At 44.3% G+C, this 20,815-nt stretch overlaps 1 protein-coding gene across 2 annotated transcripts in view; it reads right to left on the bottom strand.

The window, feature by feature from the left end:
• LOC110498718 (calpain-15) overlaps positions 1 to 20,815 on the bottom strand; it is a 114,818-nt gene that overhangs the window by 49,182 nt on the left and 44,821 nt on the right. For both annotated transcript variants that reach the window (XM_036955590.1, XM_036955589.1), the window contains exon 2: positions 14,117 to 15,797. In XM_036955590.1, coding sequence (XP_036811485.1) covers positions 14,117 to 15,775 — 1,659 coding nt within the window. In that variant the 5' untranslated portion in view covers positions 15,776 to 15,797. The remainder of the gene's footprint in view (positions 1 to 14,116; positions 15,798 to 20,815) is intronic.

The following is a 20,815-nucleotide window of genomic DNA, read 5'->3' as shown; positions in this document are numbered from 1 at the left end:
AGTCAGAAGTTTACATACACCTTAGCCAAATACATTTAAACTCAGTTGTTCACAATTCCAGACATTTAATCCCAGCAAAAATTCCCTGTCTTAGGTCAGTTAGGATCACCAATTTATTTTAAGAATGTGAAATGTCAGAATAATAGCAGAGAAAATTAATTATTTCAGCTGTTATTTCTTTCATCACATTCCCAGTGGGTCAGAAGTTTACATACACTCAATTAGTATTTGGTAGTGTTGCCTATAAATTGTTTAACTTGGGTCAAACGTTTCGGTAGACTTCCACAAGCTTCCCACAATAAGTTAGGAGGAATGGGTCAAAACTCACCTGACAGAACTGGTGTAACTGAGTCAGGTTTGTAGGCCTCCTTGCTCGCACACGCTTTTCCAGTTCTGCCCACAAATGTTAGGGCATGGGCAACTTTGTTGTCCTTAAGCCATTTTGCCACAACTTTGGAAGAATGCTTGGGGTCATTGTCCATTCGGAAGACCCATTTGCGACCAAGCTTTAACTTCCTGACTGATGTCTTGAGATGTTGCTTCAATATTTCCACATACTTTTCCTCCCTCATGATGCCATGTATTTTGTGAAGTGCACCAGTCCCTCCTGCAGCAAAATACCCTCACAACATGATGCTGCCACTCCCGTGCTTCACAGTTGGGATGGTGTTCTTCGGCTTGCAATCTTCCCCCTTTTTCCTCCAAACATAACGATGGTCATTATGGCCAAACAGTTCTATTTTTGTTTCATCAGACCAGAGGACATTTCTCCAAAAAATACGATCTTTGTCCCCATGTGCATTTGCAAACCATAGTCTGGCTTTTTTATGGGGGTTTTGGAGCAGTGGCTTCTTCCTTGCTGAGCGACCTTTCAGGTTATGTCAATGTAGGACTAGTTTTACTGTGGATATAGATACTTTTGTACCTGTTTCCTCCAGCATCCTCACAAGGTCCTTTGCTGTTGTTCTGGGAATGATTTGCACTTTTCGCACCGAAGTACGTTCATCTCTAGGAGACAGAACGCGTCTCCTTCCTGAGTGGTATGACGGCTGCGTGGTCCCATGGTGTTTATACTTGCGTACTATTGTTTATACAGATGAACGTGGTACCTTCAGGCATTTGGAAATTGCTCCCAAGGATGAACCAGACTGGTGGAGGTCTACAATTTTTATCTTGGCTGATTTCTTTTGATTTTCCCATGATGTCAATTAAAGAGACACTGATTTTGAAGGTAGGCCTTGATATACATCCACAGGTACACTACCAATTGACTCAAATAATGTCAATAGCCTATCCGAAGCTTCTTAAGCCATGACATCATTTTCTGGAATTTTCCAAGCTGTTTATAGGCACAGTCAACTTAGTGTATGTAAACTTCTGACCCACTGGAATTGTGATACAGTGAGTTATAAGTGAAATAATCTGTCTGTAAAAAATTGTTGGAAAAATGACTTGTGTCATGCACAAAGTAGATGTCCTAACTGACTTGCCAAAACTATAGTTTGTTCACAAGAAATTTGTGGAGTGGTTGAAAAATGAGTTTCAATGACTCCAACCTAAGTGAATGTAAACTTCCGACTTCAGCTGTACATTTGCCTAATTGCTCCAGAGGAAGAGAGGATCTCTCTAACATCCTTCCTCTATAGCCTGCTTCCCACACACGCTTCCAAAGGTGAACCTGCAACTCACAGAGTAGCATTTGACATGAATAATGCAAGGTAGAGCCAATGTTTTTGCATGATGAACACGATACCCTGAAATGTGTGAGCGACTATGTTGCAGTTTCAATTTCCCCCCCATTTTCTTGCTTATACATGAGACGATTTAGGCCTAGGTAAACTGGTAAACACCGAAATGCTGATTCAATGGTGCCGACAGCCCCCTCCTGTACTCTCTGTTCACCCATTACTGCGTGGCCATGCACGCCTCCAACTCAATCATCAAGTTTGCAGACGACACAATGGTAGTGGGCTTGATTACCAACAACGACTAGACAGCCTACAGGGAGGAGATGAGGGCACTCGGAGTGTGGTGTCAGGAAAACAACCTCTCACTTACCGTCAACTATGGAGATGGTTGTGAACTTCAGGGAACAGCAGAGGGAGCACCTTCCCATCCACATCGACGGGACAGTTGTGTAGAAGGAGGAAAGTTTTAAGTTCCTCGGCGTACACATCACCGACAAACTGAAAAGGTCCACCACACAGAGAGTGTGGTGAAGAAGGCACAACAGCGCCTCTTCAACCTCAGGAGGCTGAAGAAATTTGGCTTGTCACTTAAAACCCTCACAAACTTTTACAGATGCACAATTGACAGCATCCTGTCGAGCAATACCACCACCTGGTATGGCAACTGCACCGCTCTCAAGACCAAGGCTCTACAGAGGGTGGTGCGGTCTGCACAACGCATCACCGGGGGCAAACTACCTTTCCTCCAGGACACCTACAGCACCCGTTGTCACAGGAAGGCCAAAAAGATCATCAAGGACAACAACCACCCGAGCCACTGCCTGTTCACCCCGCTACCATCCAGTCGAGGTCAGTACAGGTGCATCAAAGCAGGGACCGAGAGACAAAGAAACAGCTTATATCTCAAGGCCATTGACTGTTAAACAGCCATCACTAACACAGAGAGGCTGCTGCCTACATACAGACTCAAATCATTGGCCACTTATAGAAATGGATCACTAGCCACTTTAAATAATGCCACTTTAATACATTTACATATCTTATCTCATATGTATATACTGTATTTCATACCATATATTTATTTACATGTACATATTCGTATTCCTTCCCTTTACATTTGTGTGTATAAGGTAGTTGCTGTGGAATTGTTAGATTACTTGTTAGATATTACTGCACTGTCGGAATTAGAAGCACAAGCATTTCGCTACACTCGCAATAACATCTGCTAACCATGTGTATGTGACCCATAACATTTGATTTGATCTTGAAAAAGTTCAAAAGTGAGCTAGCAACAGATGCTGCCATCTTCCCCCTCTTTTGTGGGGATCGTTCCATGTCATTTCATCAGCCATGACACCTACCATCTCAGATTGTTCTGAAATCCTTTCTGTAGTTAGAAACAGATGAGATTAGCATTCCTGAAACATTATTTTGTTCAAATATAATTTGATCTGAGTAATTATTTGATCTGAGTAATTAAGCTAAATGACTGCACACAAATTGGGCAGTCATTTAATTTAATTTATAGGATTAATTTAATATTCAAAAAATATAGTACCTGACATTTGATTTGGAGCAAACTTTTTTATAACACTAGCTAGGTTTCTATCGAAATGGCGACATATCACGTGAATATTCTAAAATCTGCAAGTATCGATCGTCATGTCACCAGGATCAGACACTCAATATTTATTGAAAAGGAGCATCAAGAATCACTGTGCACTTTCACCACCCTGTGAAGTTCATAAGTTATTTCATCTGTAGCCAAATAAACACTGCAATAAACTGCATGGTTTCCCGAGTCGTAGTGGGAGGATCACACACCATATCATCGCGTGGCTCCAAGTTTACTTTGGTATGATGGTTATAATATCAATAAACTGCATGGTTTCCCGAGTCGTAGTGGGAGGATCACACACGATATCATCGCGTGGCTCCAAGTTTACTTTGGTATGATGGTTATAATATCAATATTTCTGCATAAAGGTGTATCCACAATAATTTATTGCGCAATACATTTACCAACACAAAAAGATCCCACCATGTCAACAAAACAAATAATCTGTCAGCATTTATAAAATTGTACCAAACGTCCTGTTTCCATCATAGGTGTCTTGATATAAAAAATACAAAAATGTTACACAGTGTTTCTGGATGGAAACGTGGTTAGTGAGTAAGACATGAGAAATCCACAGAAATGGTCAAAAGCCACATATGGACCCAAAACCAGTTCTCTGACAAAGAGTATGAAGCTGCGGCTCTGAGATCTGTTTTGTCATGCTATGTAATGTCTTCTCAGTGAATTTGGTGTTGTTTTTGTTCTCCTGTTCAGAGAAATGAGTAATCGAAGTTGATAGGTCGATGTGCCATCCTAAACTCAGCAAAAAAAGAAATGTCTTCTCACTGTCAACTGCGTTTATTTTCAGCAAACTTAACATGTGTAAATATTTGTATAAACATAAACAAGATTCAACAGCTGAGACATAAACTGAACAAGTTCCACAGACATGTGACTAACAGAAATTGAATAATGTGTCCCTGAATAAAGGGGGGGGAGGGGGGGGGGGGGGGGGGGGGTCAAAATCAAAAGTAACAGTCGGTATCTGGTGTGGCCACCAGCTGCATTAAGTACTGCAGTGCATCTCCTCCTCATGGACTGCACCAGATTTGCCAGTTCTTGCTGTGAGATGTTACCCCACTCTTCCACCAAGGCACCTGCAAGTTCCCGGACATTTCTTGGGGGAATGGCCCTAGCCCGCACCCTCTGATCCAACAGGTCCCAGACATGCTCAATAGGATTGAGATCCGGGAATTCGCTGGCCATGGCAGAACACTGACATTCCTGTCTTGCAGGAAATCATGCACAGAACGAGCAGTATGGCTGGTGACATTGTCATGCTGGAGAGTCATGTCAGGATGAGCCTGCAGGAAGGGTACCACATGAGGGAGGAGTATGTCTTCCCTGTAATGCACAGCATTGAGTTTGCCTGCAATGACAACAAGGTAATTCCGATGATGCTGTGACACACCGCCCCAGACCATGGCGGACCCTCCACCTCCAAATCGATCCCGCGCTCCAGAGTACAGGCCTCAATGTAGGCCTCATTCCTTCAACGATAAACGCGAATCCGATCATCACCCCTGGTGAGAGAAAACTGCGACTCGTCAGTGAAGAGCACTTTTTTGCCAGTCCTGTCTGGTCCAGCGACGGTGGGTTTGTGCCCATAGGCAACGTTGTTGCCAGTGATGTCTGGTGAGGACCTGCCTTACAACAGGCCTACAAGCCCTCAGTCCAGCCTCTCTCAGACTATTGCGGACAGTCTGGGCACTGATGGAGGGATTGTGCATTCCTGGTGTAACTCAGGCAGTTGTTGTTGCCATCCTGCACCTGTCCTGCAGGTGTGATGTTCGGATGTACCGATCCTGTGCAGGTGTTGTTACACGTGGTCTGCCACTGCAAGGACGATCAGCTGTCCGTCCTGTCTCCCTGTAGCGCTGTCTTTGGTGTCTCACAGTACGGACATTGCAATTTATTGCCCTGGCCGCATATGCAGTCCTCATGCCTCCTTGCAGCATGCCTAAGGCACTTTCACACGGATGAGCTGGGTCCCTGGGCATCTTTCTTTTTGGTGTTTTTCAGAGTCAGTAGAAAGGCCTCTTTAGTGTCCTAAGTTTTCATAACTGTGACCTTAATTGCCTACCGTCTGTAAGCGGTTAGTGTCTTAACCTCTCTGATCTCCCAAACCCGGATCCGGTATCGTGACTACAGCCTCAAGCTCATTACCATAACGCAACGTTAACTATTCATGAAAATCGCAAATGAAATGAAATAAATATTAAATATGCCATCTCGCAAGCTTAGCCTTTTGTAAACAACACTGTCATCTCAGATTTTCAAAATATGCTTCTCAACCATAGGAAAACAATAATTTGTGTAAAAGTAGCTAGCTAGCGTAGCATTTAGCGTTAGCATTAGCGTTAGCATCCAGCACCCAACATTTCAACAAAAACATAAAAGCCTTCAAATAAAATAATTTACCTTTGAAGAACTTCTGATGTTTTCAATGAGGATACTCTCAGTTAGATAGCAGATGCTCAGTTTTTCCAAAAAGATTCTTTGTGTATTAGAAATAGCTCCGTTTTATACATCACATTTGGCTACCAAAAAAAAACGAAAATTCAGTCCTCAAAACGCGAACTTTTTTCCAAATTAACTCCATAATATCGACTGAAAACATGGCAAACGTTGTTTAGAATCAATCATCAAGGTGTTTTTCACATATCTCTTCATTGATATATCGTTCTTGGACACATGGTTTCTCCCCTATATCAAATGGAAAAGTACAAGCAGCTGGCAATTGCGCACCGAATTCCACGCAGGACACCAGGCGGACACCTGGAAAATGTAGTCTCTTATGGTCAATCTTCCAATGATATGCCTACAAATACGTCACAATGCTGCTAAGACCTTGGGCGAACGACAGAAAGTGTAGGCTCATTCCTTGCGCAATCACAGCCATATAAGGAGAGAATGGAAAACAGAGCTTCAGAAATTCTGCTAATTCCTGGGTGATGCATCATCTTGGTTTCGCCTGTAGAATGAGTTCTGGGGCACTTACAGACAAAATCTTTGCAGATTCTGAAACTTCAGAGTGTTTTCTTTCCAGAACTGTCAAGAATATGCATAGTCGAGCATCTTTTCGTGACAAAATATCGCGCTTAAAACGGGAACGTTTTTTATCCAAAAATGAAATAGCGCCCCTAGAGATCTAACAGGTTAACGACTGTTCCACAGGTGCATGTTCATTATTGTTCATGCTTCACTGAACACGCATGGGAAACAGTGTTTGAACCCTTTACAATGAAGATCTGTGAAGTTATTTGGATTTTTATGAATTATCTTTGAAAGAGAGGGTCCTGAAAAAGGGAAGTTTCTTTTTTAGCTGAGTTTACATCCTGATATTACTGGATTCTGACCACTAGATGGGGCTGTTCCTGCTATTAGTTTTTTTTATGATCTCCCCCTCCCCTCAATTTTTGAGGGATAGTCCACCCAAATTTCAAAATGCCAAATTGGTTTCCTTAGCTTGTAAGCAGTTTATGGACCAGGTATAACAGCAACCCATCCAAATTGGTTTCCTTAGCTTGTAAGCAGTTAATGGACCAGGTATAACAGCAACCCATCCAAAGATGGAACCTATATTAGTATTTTCACGCTTCACATCCAAATCATTTTTTGAAGGTTATTTATTGATTTGAAAATTAGGTTTGTGTCATTAGATTTGGCGTGGGGTTGTGAGAAATTATAGGAGAAAGAAAATTGGGTCCACAGAAATTCAGGAGGAAAAAAATGGGGTGCCCACTGAAACATTTCCAAAACCACTCCTTTAGGACAGTTTGGACATGAAGTGTCAAAATGCTAATATAGGTTCCATTGACTTGCATTGGATTTGTGCCACAAATGTTAAAACGAAAAAAATGGACAACCAAACCAAAACATGGATTGCTGTCATACCTTGTTCATAGCTTAAACCAATACCCCTTGGGTTGTGCCATGGCGGAGATCTTTGTGGGCTATACTCAGCCTTGTCTCAGGATGGTAAGTTGGTGGTTGAAGATATCCCTCTAGTGGTGTGGGGGCTGTGCTTTGGCAAAGTGGGTGGGGTTATATCCTTCCTGTTTGGCCCTGTCCGGGGGTGTCCTCGGATGGGGCCACAGTGTCTCCTGACACATCCTGTCTCAGCCTCCAGTATTTATGCTGCAGTAGTTTATGTGTCGGGGGGCTAGGGTCAGTTTGTTATATCTGGAGTACTTCTCCTGTCCTATTCGGTGTCCTGGGTGAATCTAAGTGTGCGTTCTCTAATTCTCTCCTTCTCTCTTTCTTTCTCTCTCTCGGAGGACCTGAGCCCTAGGACCATGCCCCAGGACTACCTGACATGATGACTCCTTGCTGTCCCCAGTCCACCTGGTCGTGCTGCTGCTCCAGTTTCAACTGTTCTGCCTTATTATTATTCGACCATGCTGGTCATTTATGAACATTTGAACATCTTGGCCATGTTCTGTTATAATCTCCACCCGGCACAGCCAGAAGAGGACTGGCCACCCCACATAGCCTGGTTCCTCTCTAGGTTTCTTCCTAGGTTTTGGCCTTTCTAGGGAGTTTTTCCTAGCCACCGTGCTTCTACACCTGCATTGCTTGCTGTTTGGGGTTTTAGGCTGGGTTTCTGTACAGCACTGAGATATCAGCTGATGTACGAAGGGCTATATAAATACATTTGATTTGATATCATATTTTGTATTTTATTATTTAAAATAAATCACCTATTTGCAGGAACAACACAAGCATCTAGTGGTCAGACAGAATATATATTATATACTCGTTGGGGTGGGTTTGGCGTGGGGTGTGGGGGTTCGTGGGTCGCTTTTTTACCATTTCTTTGGATTCCTCATTGTAAAAAAAAAATGGGCCAAATGTTAGGTTATATTTTTGAAAATGATGAATCCTATACATAAAAAAAATGGCTGCAATCAATTACATTTATATGACAACATATGACTTTCTGAGTTACAGTTCATATATCAGTCAATTGAAATAAATCATTAGGCCCTAATCTATGAATTTCACATGACTGGGAATACAGATGTGGTCACAGATCAATCAATAAAATGTATTTATAAAGCCCTTCTTACATCAGTTGATGTCACAGAGTGCTGTACAGAAACCCAGCCTAAAACCCCAAACAGCAAGCAATGCAGGTGTAGAAGCACGGTGGCTAGGAAAAACTCCCATGAAAGATATAAATATTTTTTTAAGTAGGGGCGTGGAAGTTGCTGGATATTGGCGGGAACTGGTACTTGCTGCTATACATGTCGATCCAGATAATCTGGTGAGTATGCAGGCCATGGAAGAACTGGGACATTTTCAGCTTCCAGGAATTGTGTACAGCTCCTTGTGACATGGGGCTGTGCATTATCATGCTGAAACATGAGGTGATGGCAGCGGATGAATGGCACGACAATGGGCCTCAGGATCTTGTCACAGGATCTCTGTGCATTCAAATTGCCATCGATAAAATGCAATTGTGTTCATCGTCCGTAGCTTATGCCTGCTCATACCATAACCCCACTGCCACAATGGGGCACTCTGTTCACAACGTTGACATCAGCAAACCACTCGCCCACACGACGCCATAAGTCTTTCATCTTCCTGGAAGAGTTGTAACCGGGATTCATCCGTGAGAGCAAACTCCTCCGGTGTGCAAGTGGCCATCGAAGGTGAGCTTTTGCCCACTGAAGTTGGTTACAAAGCCGAACTGTAGTCAGGTCAAGACCCTGGTGAGGACAACGGCCACACAGATGAGCTTCCTTGAGATGGTTTCTGACAGTTTGTAAAGAAATTCTTTGGTTGTGCAAACCAGTTTCATTAGTTGTCCGGGTGACTGGTCTCAGACGATTCCACAGGTGGAGGTCCTGGGCTGACGTGGTTACATGTGGTCTACGGTAGAGGTCGACCGATTAATCGGAATGGCCGATTAATTAGGGCCGATTTCAAGTTTTCATAACAATCGGAAATCGGTATTTTTGGGCACCGATTTGCCAATAATTTTTTTTATAGCCTTATTTAACGTGGCAAGTCAGTTAAGAACACATTCTTATTTTCAATGACGGCCTAGGAACGGTGGGTTAACTGCCTTGTTCAGGGGCAGAACGACAGATTTCCACCTTGTCAGCTCGGGCGATCCAAACTTGCAACAGTTAGTCCAACGCAATAACGACCTGTCTCTCTCTCGTTGCACTCCACAAGGAGACTGGCTGTTACGCGAATGCAGTAAGCCAAGGTAAGTTGCTAGCTAGCATTAAACTTATCTTATAAAAAACAATCAATCATAATCACTAGTTAACTACACATGGTTGATGATATTACTAGATATTATCTAGCGTGTCCTGCAGTGCATATAATCTGACTGAGCATACAAGCATACACGTATCTAAGTATCTGACTGAGCGGTGGTAGGCAGAAGCAGGCGCGTAAACATTCATTCAAACAGCACTTTTGTGCGTTTTGCCAGCAGCTCTACGTTGTGCTGTTTATGACTTCAAGCCTATCAACTCCCGAGATGAGGCTGGTGTAACCGAAGTGAAATAGCTAGCTAGTTAGTGTGCGCTAATAGCGTTTCAAACGTCACTCGCTCTGAGCCTTGTAGTAGTTGTTCCCCTTGCTCTGCATGGGTAATGCTGCTTGGATGGTGGCTGTTGTCGTTGTGTTGCTGGTTCGAGCCCAGGTAGGAGCGAGGGGAGGGACGGAAGCTATACTGTTACACTGGCAATACTAAAGTGCCTATAAGAACATCCAATAGTCAAAGGTTAATGAAATACAAATGGTATAGAGGGAAATAGTCCTATCATTCCTATAATAACTACAACCTAAAACTTCTTACCTGGGAATATTGAAGACTCATGTTAAAAGGAACCACCAGCTATCATATGTTCTCATGTTCTGAGCAAGGAACTGAAACGTTAGCTTTCTTACATAGAACACATTGCACTTTTACTTTCTTCTCCAACACTTTGTTTTTGCATTATTTAAACCAAATTGAACATGTTTCATTATTTACTTGAGGCTGAATTGATTTTATTGATGTATTATATTAAGTTAAAAGAAGTGTTCATTTAGTATTGTTGTAATTGTCATTATTACAAATAAATAAATAAAAATCGTCAGATTAAAATCAGTATCGGATTTTTGGTCCTCCAATAATCGGTAACGGCGGTGAAAAATCATAATCGGTCAACCTCTAGTCTGCGGGTGTGAGTCTAGTCGGAGGCACTGCCACATTCTCTAAAATGACGTTGGAGGTGGCTTATGGTAGAGAAATTAAAATTAAAATCTCTGGCAATAGCTCTGGTGGACATTCCTGCAGTCAGAATGCCAATTGCACACTCCCTCGAAACTTGAGAGACCTGTGGCATTGTGTTGTGTTATAAAACTGCACATCTTAGAGTTGCCTTTTACTGTCCCAAGCACAAGGTGCACCTGTGTAATGACCATGCTGTTTCATCAGCTTCTTGATATGCCACACCTGTCAGATGGATGGATTATCTTGGCAAAGGTGAAATGCTCACTAACAGGGATGTAAACAAATTTGTGCACGAAATTTGAGAGAAATTAGCTTTTTGTGAGTATGATTTACTGGGATATTTTATTTTAGCTCATGAAACATGAGACCAACACTTTACATGTTTTACCCCCTTTCTCTCCCAATTTCATCACTGCAACTCCCCAACGAGTTCGGGAGAAGCAAAGGTCGAGTGATGCATGGTCTGAAACATGACCCGCCAAACCACGCTGCTTAACACCCGCACACTTAACTCGGAAGCCAGCTGCACCAATGTGTCGGATGAAACACCGTAGTCAGCCTGCGGGCACCCGACCCACCACAAGGAGTCGGTAGAGCACGATGAGCCAAGTAAAGCCCCCCCGGCCAAACCCTCCCCTAACCCGGACGACACTAGGCCAAGTGTGCGCCGCCCTAAGGGACTCCCGGTCACGGCCGGTTGTGACACAGCCTGGGATCGAACCCCATCATGGGAACCCCGTCATTTTCCCCATCGTGTGAAATCCATAGTTTTGGGCCTAATGAATTGATTTCAATTGACTGATTTCCTCATATGAACTGTAATTCAGTAAAATCATTGAAACTGTTGCCTGTTGTGTTTATATTTTTGTTCAGTATTGTTAGGTCCTAAATAACAGAGTAAGACATTTGACGGACACCATAAAAGCTCCAACCAAGTTCATTCCCCCAAAGGATTAAACATCTGAACAGACAACGAACATATTCACACACTTTAACCCTTTCTCATATGCTGAGCCCCTCCTTACACATCTGAACAGCCAATTCCCCTTTGTTGCCAGACAGAACATTAGTGATATATGTTCTTCCTCACTTCATCTGACCTGACCTCTGCCAAAATTCCTCACTCCTCCCCAACTCACGGCTGTCATGGTGACTTGTATCAGACTCTATCAGACAGAGTCTCTTCTCCTCCCATAAGATCCCTGATGGTTAACAATAACATATCCTGACATAATGTAAACGCTATACATTACCCTCTCTCCCTCAGTAACATATCCTGACATAATGTAAACGTTATACATTACCCTCTCTCCCTCAGTAACATATCCTGACATAATGTAAACGCTATACATTACCCTCTCTCCATCAGTAACATATCCTGACATAATGTAAACGCTATACATTACCCTCTCTCCCTCAGTAACATATCCTGACATAATGTAAACGCTATACATTACCCTCTCTCCATCAGTAACATATCCTGACATAATGTAAACGCTATACATTACCCTCTCTCCCTCAGTGACATGTTCAGACATAATGTAAACACTATACATTACCCTCTCTCCCTCAGTGACATGTTCAGACATAATGTAAACACTATACATTACCCTCTCTGTATCAGACTGTGTCTCTTCTCCTCCCATAGGATCCCTGATGGTTAACAATAAAATATCCTGACATAATGTAAACGCTATACATTACCCTCTCTGTATCAGACTGTGTCTCTTCTCCTCCCATAGGATCCCTGATGGTTAACAATAACATATCCTGACATAATGTAAACGCTATACATTACCCTCTCTCTCTCAGTAACATATCCTGATATAATGTAAACGCTATACATTACCCTCTCTCCCTCAGTGACATATCCTGACATAATGTAAACGTTATACATTACCCTCTCTGTATCAGTAACATATCCTGACATAATGTAAACATTATACATTACCCTCTCTCCCTCAGTAACATATTCTGACATAATGTAAACGCTATACATTACCCTCTCTGTATCAGTGACATATCCTGACATAATGTAAACATTATGCATTACCCTCTCTGTATCAGTGACATCCTGACATAATGTAAAAGTTATACATTACCTTCTCTCCTTCAGTGACATATCCTGACATAATGTAAACGCTATACATTACCCTCTCTCCCTCAGTGACATATTCTGACATAATGTAAACGCTATACATTACCCTCTCTCCCTCAGTGACATATCCTGACATAATGTAAACGCTATACATTACCCTCTCTGTATCAGTGACATTTCCTGACATAATGTAAACGCTATACATTACCCTCTCTCCCTCAGTGACATATCCTGACATAATGTAAACGCTATACATTACCCTCTCTCCCTCAGTGACATATCCTGACATAATGTAAACGTTATACATTCCCCTCTCTCCCTCGAAATGAATTAGTATATTTCATGATTTCAAAGGTTAAGAAATCAGACCCTCAGTATATTGAACAACGAGTGGTGGGGAAAAGGGACGTCAATCTACATTAGGTATTTTAATCTGGAGATTAGGTTGTAATTCGTTTTTCTCAATTAAGAAAATACCTTGATTCATTTTTCCAGACTGACATTTATGTTGACCCCTTGATAAACGGTCAACCCTCCTGTAATTTGTTAATTAAACATGTTATATCAAAGTTTAGTTAGAAAAATTGGATTTGAAATGCAATTGAACTGACCAATGTTGACTTGCATGCCACCATTTCACCATTACAAAAACCTCATTTCGCGGTTTCAATTTATCACCTCTTAATTAAAAACAAATGACAATGAATGTTTCCTTGTGTGAATTGAAGACTGAAACCGACTGGTAGTGTCTATGTGAGAGAAAGTGGAGTCAGAGAGACATGAAGTCTTATGCGGATCAGAAAGTGTACCAGGGGCAGCATTGTGTAATAGGTTGACGTTGCCCCTAGATGCTGACACAGGGTAGGAAGTTAGGACGGTCTACACTAAGTTTGGTCAACATCAGTAACAGGACACAGATGCAGTCTGACTAAATAATAAATAAATAATAATTGCAGGAAACTATCTTTAAAACTGCTAAATTCTCTGTACTTGTACATCAACCTGCCTCATGCTCACGGAAAAAGGAGATAGGCTCCTGCACTGTGAGCTGTTCTGGCTCGCACAAGCCAAGGCTCGTTCCTTAATTACTGTCACGCCCACCACCTAAGCCCCTTTTCCATCCAGAGAAAACCCTGTACTGGCATTTCAGGGTTGCAGTGTGACGCATGTAAAACAACCCTAACGGATTCACTCTTCATGGCACAATGAAATATGCTGTTTGGGAAGCTTCTTGACTATTCATCTCCATTGAAAGAAATGCTGACGTGTCAGTGGTGAGCTCTTAAGAAACAAAATGGCTACCAGGCACCACCCAGCATGAAAAAAATTGTGTTCTGTACACGGAAACGGATTTAAGTTGCTAGCGTATTATGTCAGTTGTCTTGACCCATGCTCTTTATTCAGAAAACTATTAGCTTTTGAAAATCGTAAACACAATCAATTTCCCAACGTCATGTTTCCAGATGGCTTACCTCTCGACAGAAGGTAGTGATGTTCTCCCAGAGTTCCTTGGCTTCGCCCTCGTCGTTGCGCCGCCTCGCCTCCACATGCATGCTCTCCCTCCTCTTAAGCGGCTTGGCCACCTTGCGCAGTGTCAGGTACTGCTGAGGTGTGTGGCATGCTGCGCAGTTCTTGGACTTGACGTCGTTGAGCAGCGTACACGCCGGACAGCCCCACTGCTTCTCCTGCAGCAGTGTGCACGAGGAAGAGAAGGACGAGGATGAGGAAGAAGAGGAGGAGGTGTTTGTGGCCGAGGGCGAGGGGTAGACCCGGGCCTGTTTCCTGGCTTTGTGTCCAGAAGACAATGTGGAGGAGGCTGAGGAGCAGTAGCAGGGGCCGGGGAGCCTGCAGTGCGGGCAGCAGTGAGAACTAGGCTCCTGGAAGCCGTGTAGCTTGGAGGAGCAGCAGGCAGTGCACTTGGTCATCCCGGTGGGGTTGCGTAGGGTACACTTGGAGCAGGCCCAGGTGCTGGAGTCCGGACTAGAGGGGTTTGCTGGCGTGAAGCGCACCGACTCGCAGCCCATCAGGTCGATAAGGTCGGCGCCGGCCCGCGACGAGTGGCATGCCTCGCACTTGGACGAGTCACTCAGGTTGGGCAGGGAGCATCCATGGCACTTCCAGGTGGGTGGTGATGTGACGGGGGTCTTGGAGGTGTGATAAGGAAGGGGGTGGGTGCCGTCCCCTTCCTCCAGGATGCTGTGGCGCTTGCTGGGGAAGGAGGGCTCCTGGGGCTGGGCGTGCTTGGGCTTGGCAGGGCAGAGGGCAGGGCAGTGCTGGGGCAGCACGCAGGCCGTGGAGGGAGAAGTTGGGCTTGGGGCATTGGGGTTAGGGTTGGGCGGACGCCCCGGTGGGGGCACCTCTCTCCTGCTGCGAGGCACCGGGTTGTTCTGGAGAGAGGAGAAGGGCGTGAAAGGGGAGGAGCGTGGCGGTGGGGGCAAGTGGCTGTGGGGGGGCTCCTGGGGTTCACAGGGGGCGGCTGCAGTGGGTGAGTCATCCGTCAAGTCAATGAGGAGCAGGGGGGCAGGGGCCACGTGGACGGGAAACCCTAGCACGGGCGTGCGCACTTCGGGCACCACCAACGCCTCAGGGGGGATCTTGGGCAGCGACAGTTTCCTTGGTCCCCCGCAGGCCGAACAAGACAGTGCAACAGGAGTATTATGAAGTGTGCATCGCGGGCACGCCCAGCCCAAGTGGTGGTGTTGCTGCCCCTCGGGTCCACCCGGGCCACTCAGGCCCCCCACGTCCCCGTTGCTCTCTGACCTCCTCAGTGCCTCCTCAGACGGCTGCTGCCCGCGGGGCTCCAGGAGAACCATGGGAGTCATGACAGGCGTGGGAGTCTCCGGCGGCACGAGGCCATTGGCGATGGTCGCCATGCTTGTGGTCGGTGTGTGGGTGCTTGGCGAGGGTCCAAAGCCACAGATGGTGCAGGCGCCGGAGCCCTGGGGGTTGTTGAGGGTGCAGCGGGGGCAAGCCCAGCGTTGCTGCTCTTCGGTGCTGCTCAGCCTCAGGATCTGGTTTAGGTCAGGCTTCTGGCGAGGTGCCTCACAGATGGAGCATCGCGGCGCCGCCCCTGCGTTTAGGAAGGTGCATCGGCCGCAAGACCATTCGCTGCCTTGCACCGCCGCCGCCATGGAGCCCGGGGAGTGAGAGTGGCTGTATGAAGGTGGGGGGGGGGGGGGGGGGGGGGGGGATATTAGGAGCAGTCGGTAAAAAGAAGAGTTGAGATAAGTAGTAGAAAAAAGAAGAGAGTAGAGAGAGAGAGAGAGAGAGAGAGAGAGAGAGAGAGAGAGCGCGAGAGAGAGATAAAGAGGGGAAGAGAGAGGAGACAGAGATTAGCCAGTGCAGTGGAATCAAATCTCCCTCCTGGGGGCATTGAGGGCAGTAAATCCATACACAATGCCCCTGTGATGAAAGGAGCCAGACAGACAGAGACAGCAGAAGAAGCTGCTGCTTCTATTGCAGGAGAATACAGAGTGAATCCTCTCACAACCATATACAACACTCTCACAACCATCCACCTGACTGACACTTATTGGAATGGAGAAACACCGGGACCTTCTAATCTAACACCTTCTATCATCCTCCCTAAGGCCAATTCTAATGGAGAAGACAGAAGGGGAAATAGAGTGAGTTAGAATGAAAGCACTACATTTATTTAAATAGGCACTGACGGTTGTGTTCCCATCTTGGATTGGGGCTTTGGCCTTGCTGGTGTGTTTCGGCCTATTCTGAAAGAAAGTGATGATTTTCAAAACTAGAATTACTAGCATTCTAGTTCTAACTAGGATGTGTTCCAACTAGGAACAGGAAGTGCGTGTTCCAACTAGGAACAGGAAGTGCGTGTTCCAACTAGGAACAGGATTTGTGTGTTCCAACTAAAAACAATCAAGCTAGGATGTGTTCAAACTAGGATGTGTTTTTAACTAGGATTTGTTCCAACTAGATGTGTTCATACGGCCCGTCCTAGGGGACTGACACGGTTGACCAACTCTAGAGTGTGCCAGGCTGATGGAGGCGAGGGACCGGGATGCCCCTGGGGACACTCGACACGGGGTGTTGTTCGAGCGGAGCCCATAAATGTCATCGCCAATCAAAGCACTTGTGTGTGAACACGGACATGGGGAGGGAAATGGATCAGGTGCTAAGAGCTAGCACCACTAGCACCAACTCGCTAGCCAGGGTACATCTGTCACTATTAATAATACAGCGTTATACAATTACAATGTGTGTTACAGTGGTGCTACACAGTAGGAAATACATCCATCTCGGCCTTTGTCCGTGTAAAAGTGTAGCAGAATTGACTGGACATTCTTTCACATTTCTGATGAAATGTAGCCTATTTTTAAGAGTGGTGGTAGATAAATAACAGAGTATGTCTGTTCAGTTCATTGTAAAGGCATATAAAGGCAGAACTGACTGTATAAAGGCAGAACTGACTGTAGACGACATCCTAAGAGGTGCATATCTCCCTTTTAATATGATTCTGTGCACTCTTTTGAAAAGCATTGTGAGTCTATTTTCCTTATGCCTTGTACTGTGTGCTTTCATGTAGTACGGGAATATGAGAAGCCTTCTCTCGAAGATTGACGGCGATTGGACTGGTCCGGGTAAGTCCCACTGTTCCACTACAGCTCCACTGGAGCACCATGTGTCCTGGTCAGCTAATTGCCCTTAGTTCAACTCCATTAAACCCTTTCAGGCAAGAACACAGCTACAACCGAAGAGGTCCTTTAATAGACCAAGACATATCTCTCTACTCCTGTTCTAGCCATGGGTCCCAGAGGTGAAGAGAAGGGTCACTTTGAGCTGCGGAGGAGGTGAGAGAGGAGGAGTGACAAGAGGGAGGAGTGCAAATGTTGCTGTGGTGCTATGTATGTGTGTGAGAGATTGAGAGAGAAAGAGAGCGATACAGCAGAGCCAATAATGAGCTACTGTTGCCTACCATTGAACATCTGACTGACATGTCGTGATACCAACACCTGACTAAACGCCTGCATGACGTCTACATCTTATGCTGTTGCCTACCATTGAACGTCTGAATGACATATCGTGATACCAACACCTGCATCTCACAAAATAGCATTGAGCTACACTACCTGTCGAACGTTTCAGAACACCTACTCATTCAAGGGTTTTTCTTTATTTTTACTTTTTTCTACATTGTAGAATAATAACGAAGACATCAAAACTATGAAATAACACATATGGAATCATGTAGTAACCCAAAAATTGCTAAATAAATAAAAAAAAAAAAAATATTTGAGATTCTTCAAATAGCCACCCTTTGCCTTGACAGCTTTGCACACTTTTGGCATTCACTCAACCAGGTTCATGAGGAATGCATTTCAATTAACAGGTGTGCCTTGTTAAAAGTATATTTGTGGAATTTCTTTCCTTCTTAATGTGTTTGAGCCAATCAGTTGTGTTGTGACAAGGTAGGGGTGGTATATAGAAGACAACCCTATTTGGTAAAAGATCAAGTCCATAATATGGAAAGAACAGCTCAAATAAGCAAAGAGAAACAACAATCCATCATTAATTTAAGACATGAAGGTCAGTCAATCTGGAACATTTCAATAATTTTGAATGCAGTCGCAAAAACTATCAAACGCTATGATGAAACTGGCACTCATGAGGACTGCCACAGGAAAGGAAGACCAAAAGTTACCTCTGCTGCAGAGGATAAGTTCATTAGCGTTACCAGCCTCAGATTGCAGCCCAAATGAATTCTCACATCAACTGTTCAGAGGAGACTGCGTGAAATCAGACCTTCATGGTTGAATTGCAAACAAACCACTACTAAAGGACATCAATAAGAAGAAGAGACTTTCTTGGGCCAAGAAACACGAGCAAAGGACATTAGACATTAGAAATCTGCCATTTGGTCTGATGAGTCCAAATGTGAGATTTTTGGTTCCAATCGCTGTGTCTTTGTGAGACGCAGAGTAGGTGACCGGATTATCTCTGCATGTGTGGTTCCCACCATGAAGCATGGAGGAAAAGGTGTGATGGTGCTTTGCTGGTGACACTGTCTATTATTTATTTAGAATCTAAGGCACACTTAGCCAACACGGCTACCACAGCATTCTGCAGCGATAGTCCAACTAAGCTCAAACCAGATGGGATGGCGTATCATTTGTTTTTCAATAACAGGACAATGACCCAAAACACACTTCCAGGCTGTGTAAGGGCTATTTAACCAAGGAGAGGGATGGAGTGTTGCATCAGATGACCTGTTCTCCACAATCACCCGATCTCAAACCAATTGAGATGGTTTGTAAATGGTTGGACAGCAGAGTGAAGGAAAAGCAGCCAAGTGCTCAGCATATGTGGGAAGTCCTTCAAGACTGCTGGAAAAGCATTCCTTATGAAGCTGGTTGAGAGAATGCCAAGAGTGTGCAAAGCTGTCATCAAGGCAATGGGTGGCTGCTTTGAAGAATCTCAAAGATATTTTGATTTGTTTAACACCTTTGGTTACTACATGATTCCATGTGTTATTTCATAGTTTTGATGTTTTCACACAAATAACTGGTACTGTATATTATATATATTGTGGGGGAATTGTGAGGGATCAGCCAAATCAAGTGGTCGACTGCACCCTCCCCTGGATGTGGGCCGCAGTACAGCCACTACTGATGAGCTCACCTGAGGCCAATTGACTGATTATTGTTTGTGCCTGACTGAAGGGGCATAGGGGGGAGAGTGATTATGAGCTGGAGACTATTCCTTCTTTTTTGTTGAAGTCACGTCTCTGAGTCTCATTTCATGCTGTCCTGCCTAGGATTTCGTCAGTGAATAGGTATGGCCTTTCACAATATATACATACACAGTCGTGGCCAAAAATACTGGCAACCTTGCACTTTTTTCAAGTAACTCACAATTATCCCTAAAAATAAGTTGAAATTGAACAAAGTATTTGGTCGCCACAATTTTTTATTTCACTGGTAATATTACCGAACCTTTGTTTTTGATTCAGAAGTTAATATATCCATATAAATCATAAAATAAACAAATGGCATTGACACCCTTGACTTAATATTTGGTAGCACAGCCTTTGGTCAAAATAACTGCAATCAAGCGCTTCCTGTAGCCAACGACGAGCTTCCTGCACCTCTGTACTGGCAGTTTGGGCCACTCCTCTTGTGCAAACTGCTCCAGTTCTCCCAGATTAGAAGGTTTTCAATGGGATTTAGATCTGCTGGCCACTTCTGGGTGTGTTTGGGGTCATTGTCCTGCTGGAAGAGAGACCCAGCTTTCTGACACTGGGTATGACATTGCGCTCCAAAATACCTTGGTATTCTCCTGATTTCATGATGTCATGCACACGTTCAAGGCACCCAGTGCCAGAGGCAGCAAAGCAACCCCAAAACATAGAAATGGTGTACTTTACCAAAAAGCTCTTTGGTCTCATCTCATCATTTTCCAAGAAGGATTTTGGCATGTTCAGGTATGTTTTGTCAAATTGCAGTCAGGCTTTCTTATGTCTTTCTCTCAGCAGTGGGGTCCTCCTGGGTCTCCTACCATATAACCCCCTTCCATTGAGTTGGCGACGGATGGTGCGACAGGAAACTGTCCTACCTTGTGTCTGAAGGTCAGCTTGAATCTGTGTAGCAGTTGGCCGAGGTGCTTATCCACCATTCTAACAATCCTTCGCTGCAATCTTCCATCAAGTTTTCTCTTTGAGGCCACGTCCAGTGAGGTTGGCTACAGTGTCATGGGCCTTAAACATCTCGATAACATTACGTACGGTGGAAACAGGAACATCAAGGTCTCTGGAGATGGACTTGTGGCATTGAGATTGTCCATGCTTGACTACAATCTTGTGTCTGACGTCCTCAGATAATTCTCTGGTTCTTTCTTTTGTCCATGCTCGTTGCGGTACACACAGTGTCAAGAGAGATCTGGAGCTGGTTACTACAGGTACCAGTCCTCTTCTCTATTTAACCTGGATGAATACGTGATGTTTATACTGCAGGCACCTGCAACTCACCACTGGTGAGTTCAATTCCAAAGTAAAGGAGAATCACCTGCTGGAAATCTAATTATTTCTAACTACTTCTAGATGGTGCAAATAATGTTGTCCGGGCCATTTTAGGATTTCTTTGTGGAATAATCTAAGATTTAGTACAATTATTCAGACATTGAAAACATACATATGTGGATTACCAAAG

This window comes from Oncorhynchus mykiss, chromosome 20 (assembly GCF_013265735.2).
Source record: "Oncorhynchus mykiss isolate Arlee chromosome 20, USDA_OmykA_1.1, whole genome shotgun sequence".
NCBI classification, from domain to species: Eukaryota; Metazoa; Chordata; class Actinopteri; order Salmoniformes; family Salmonidae; genus Oncorhynchus; species Oncorhynchus mykiss.
Note: the sequence above shows the minus strand (reverse complement) of the source record. Positions and strands in the feature narration are given on the sequence as shown.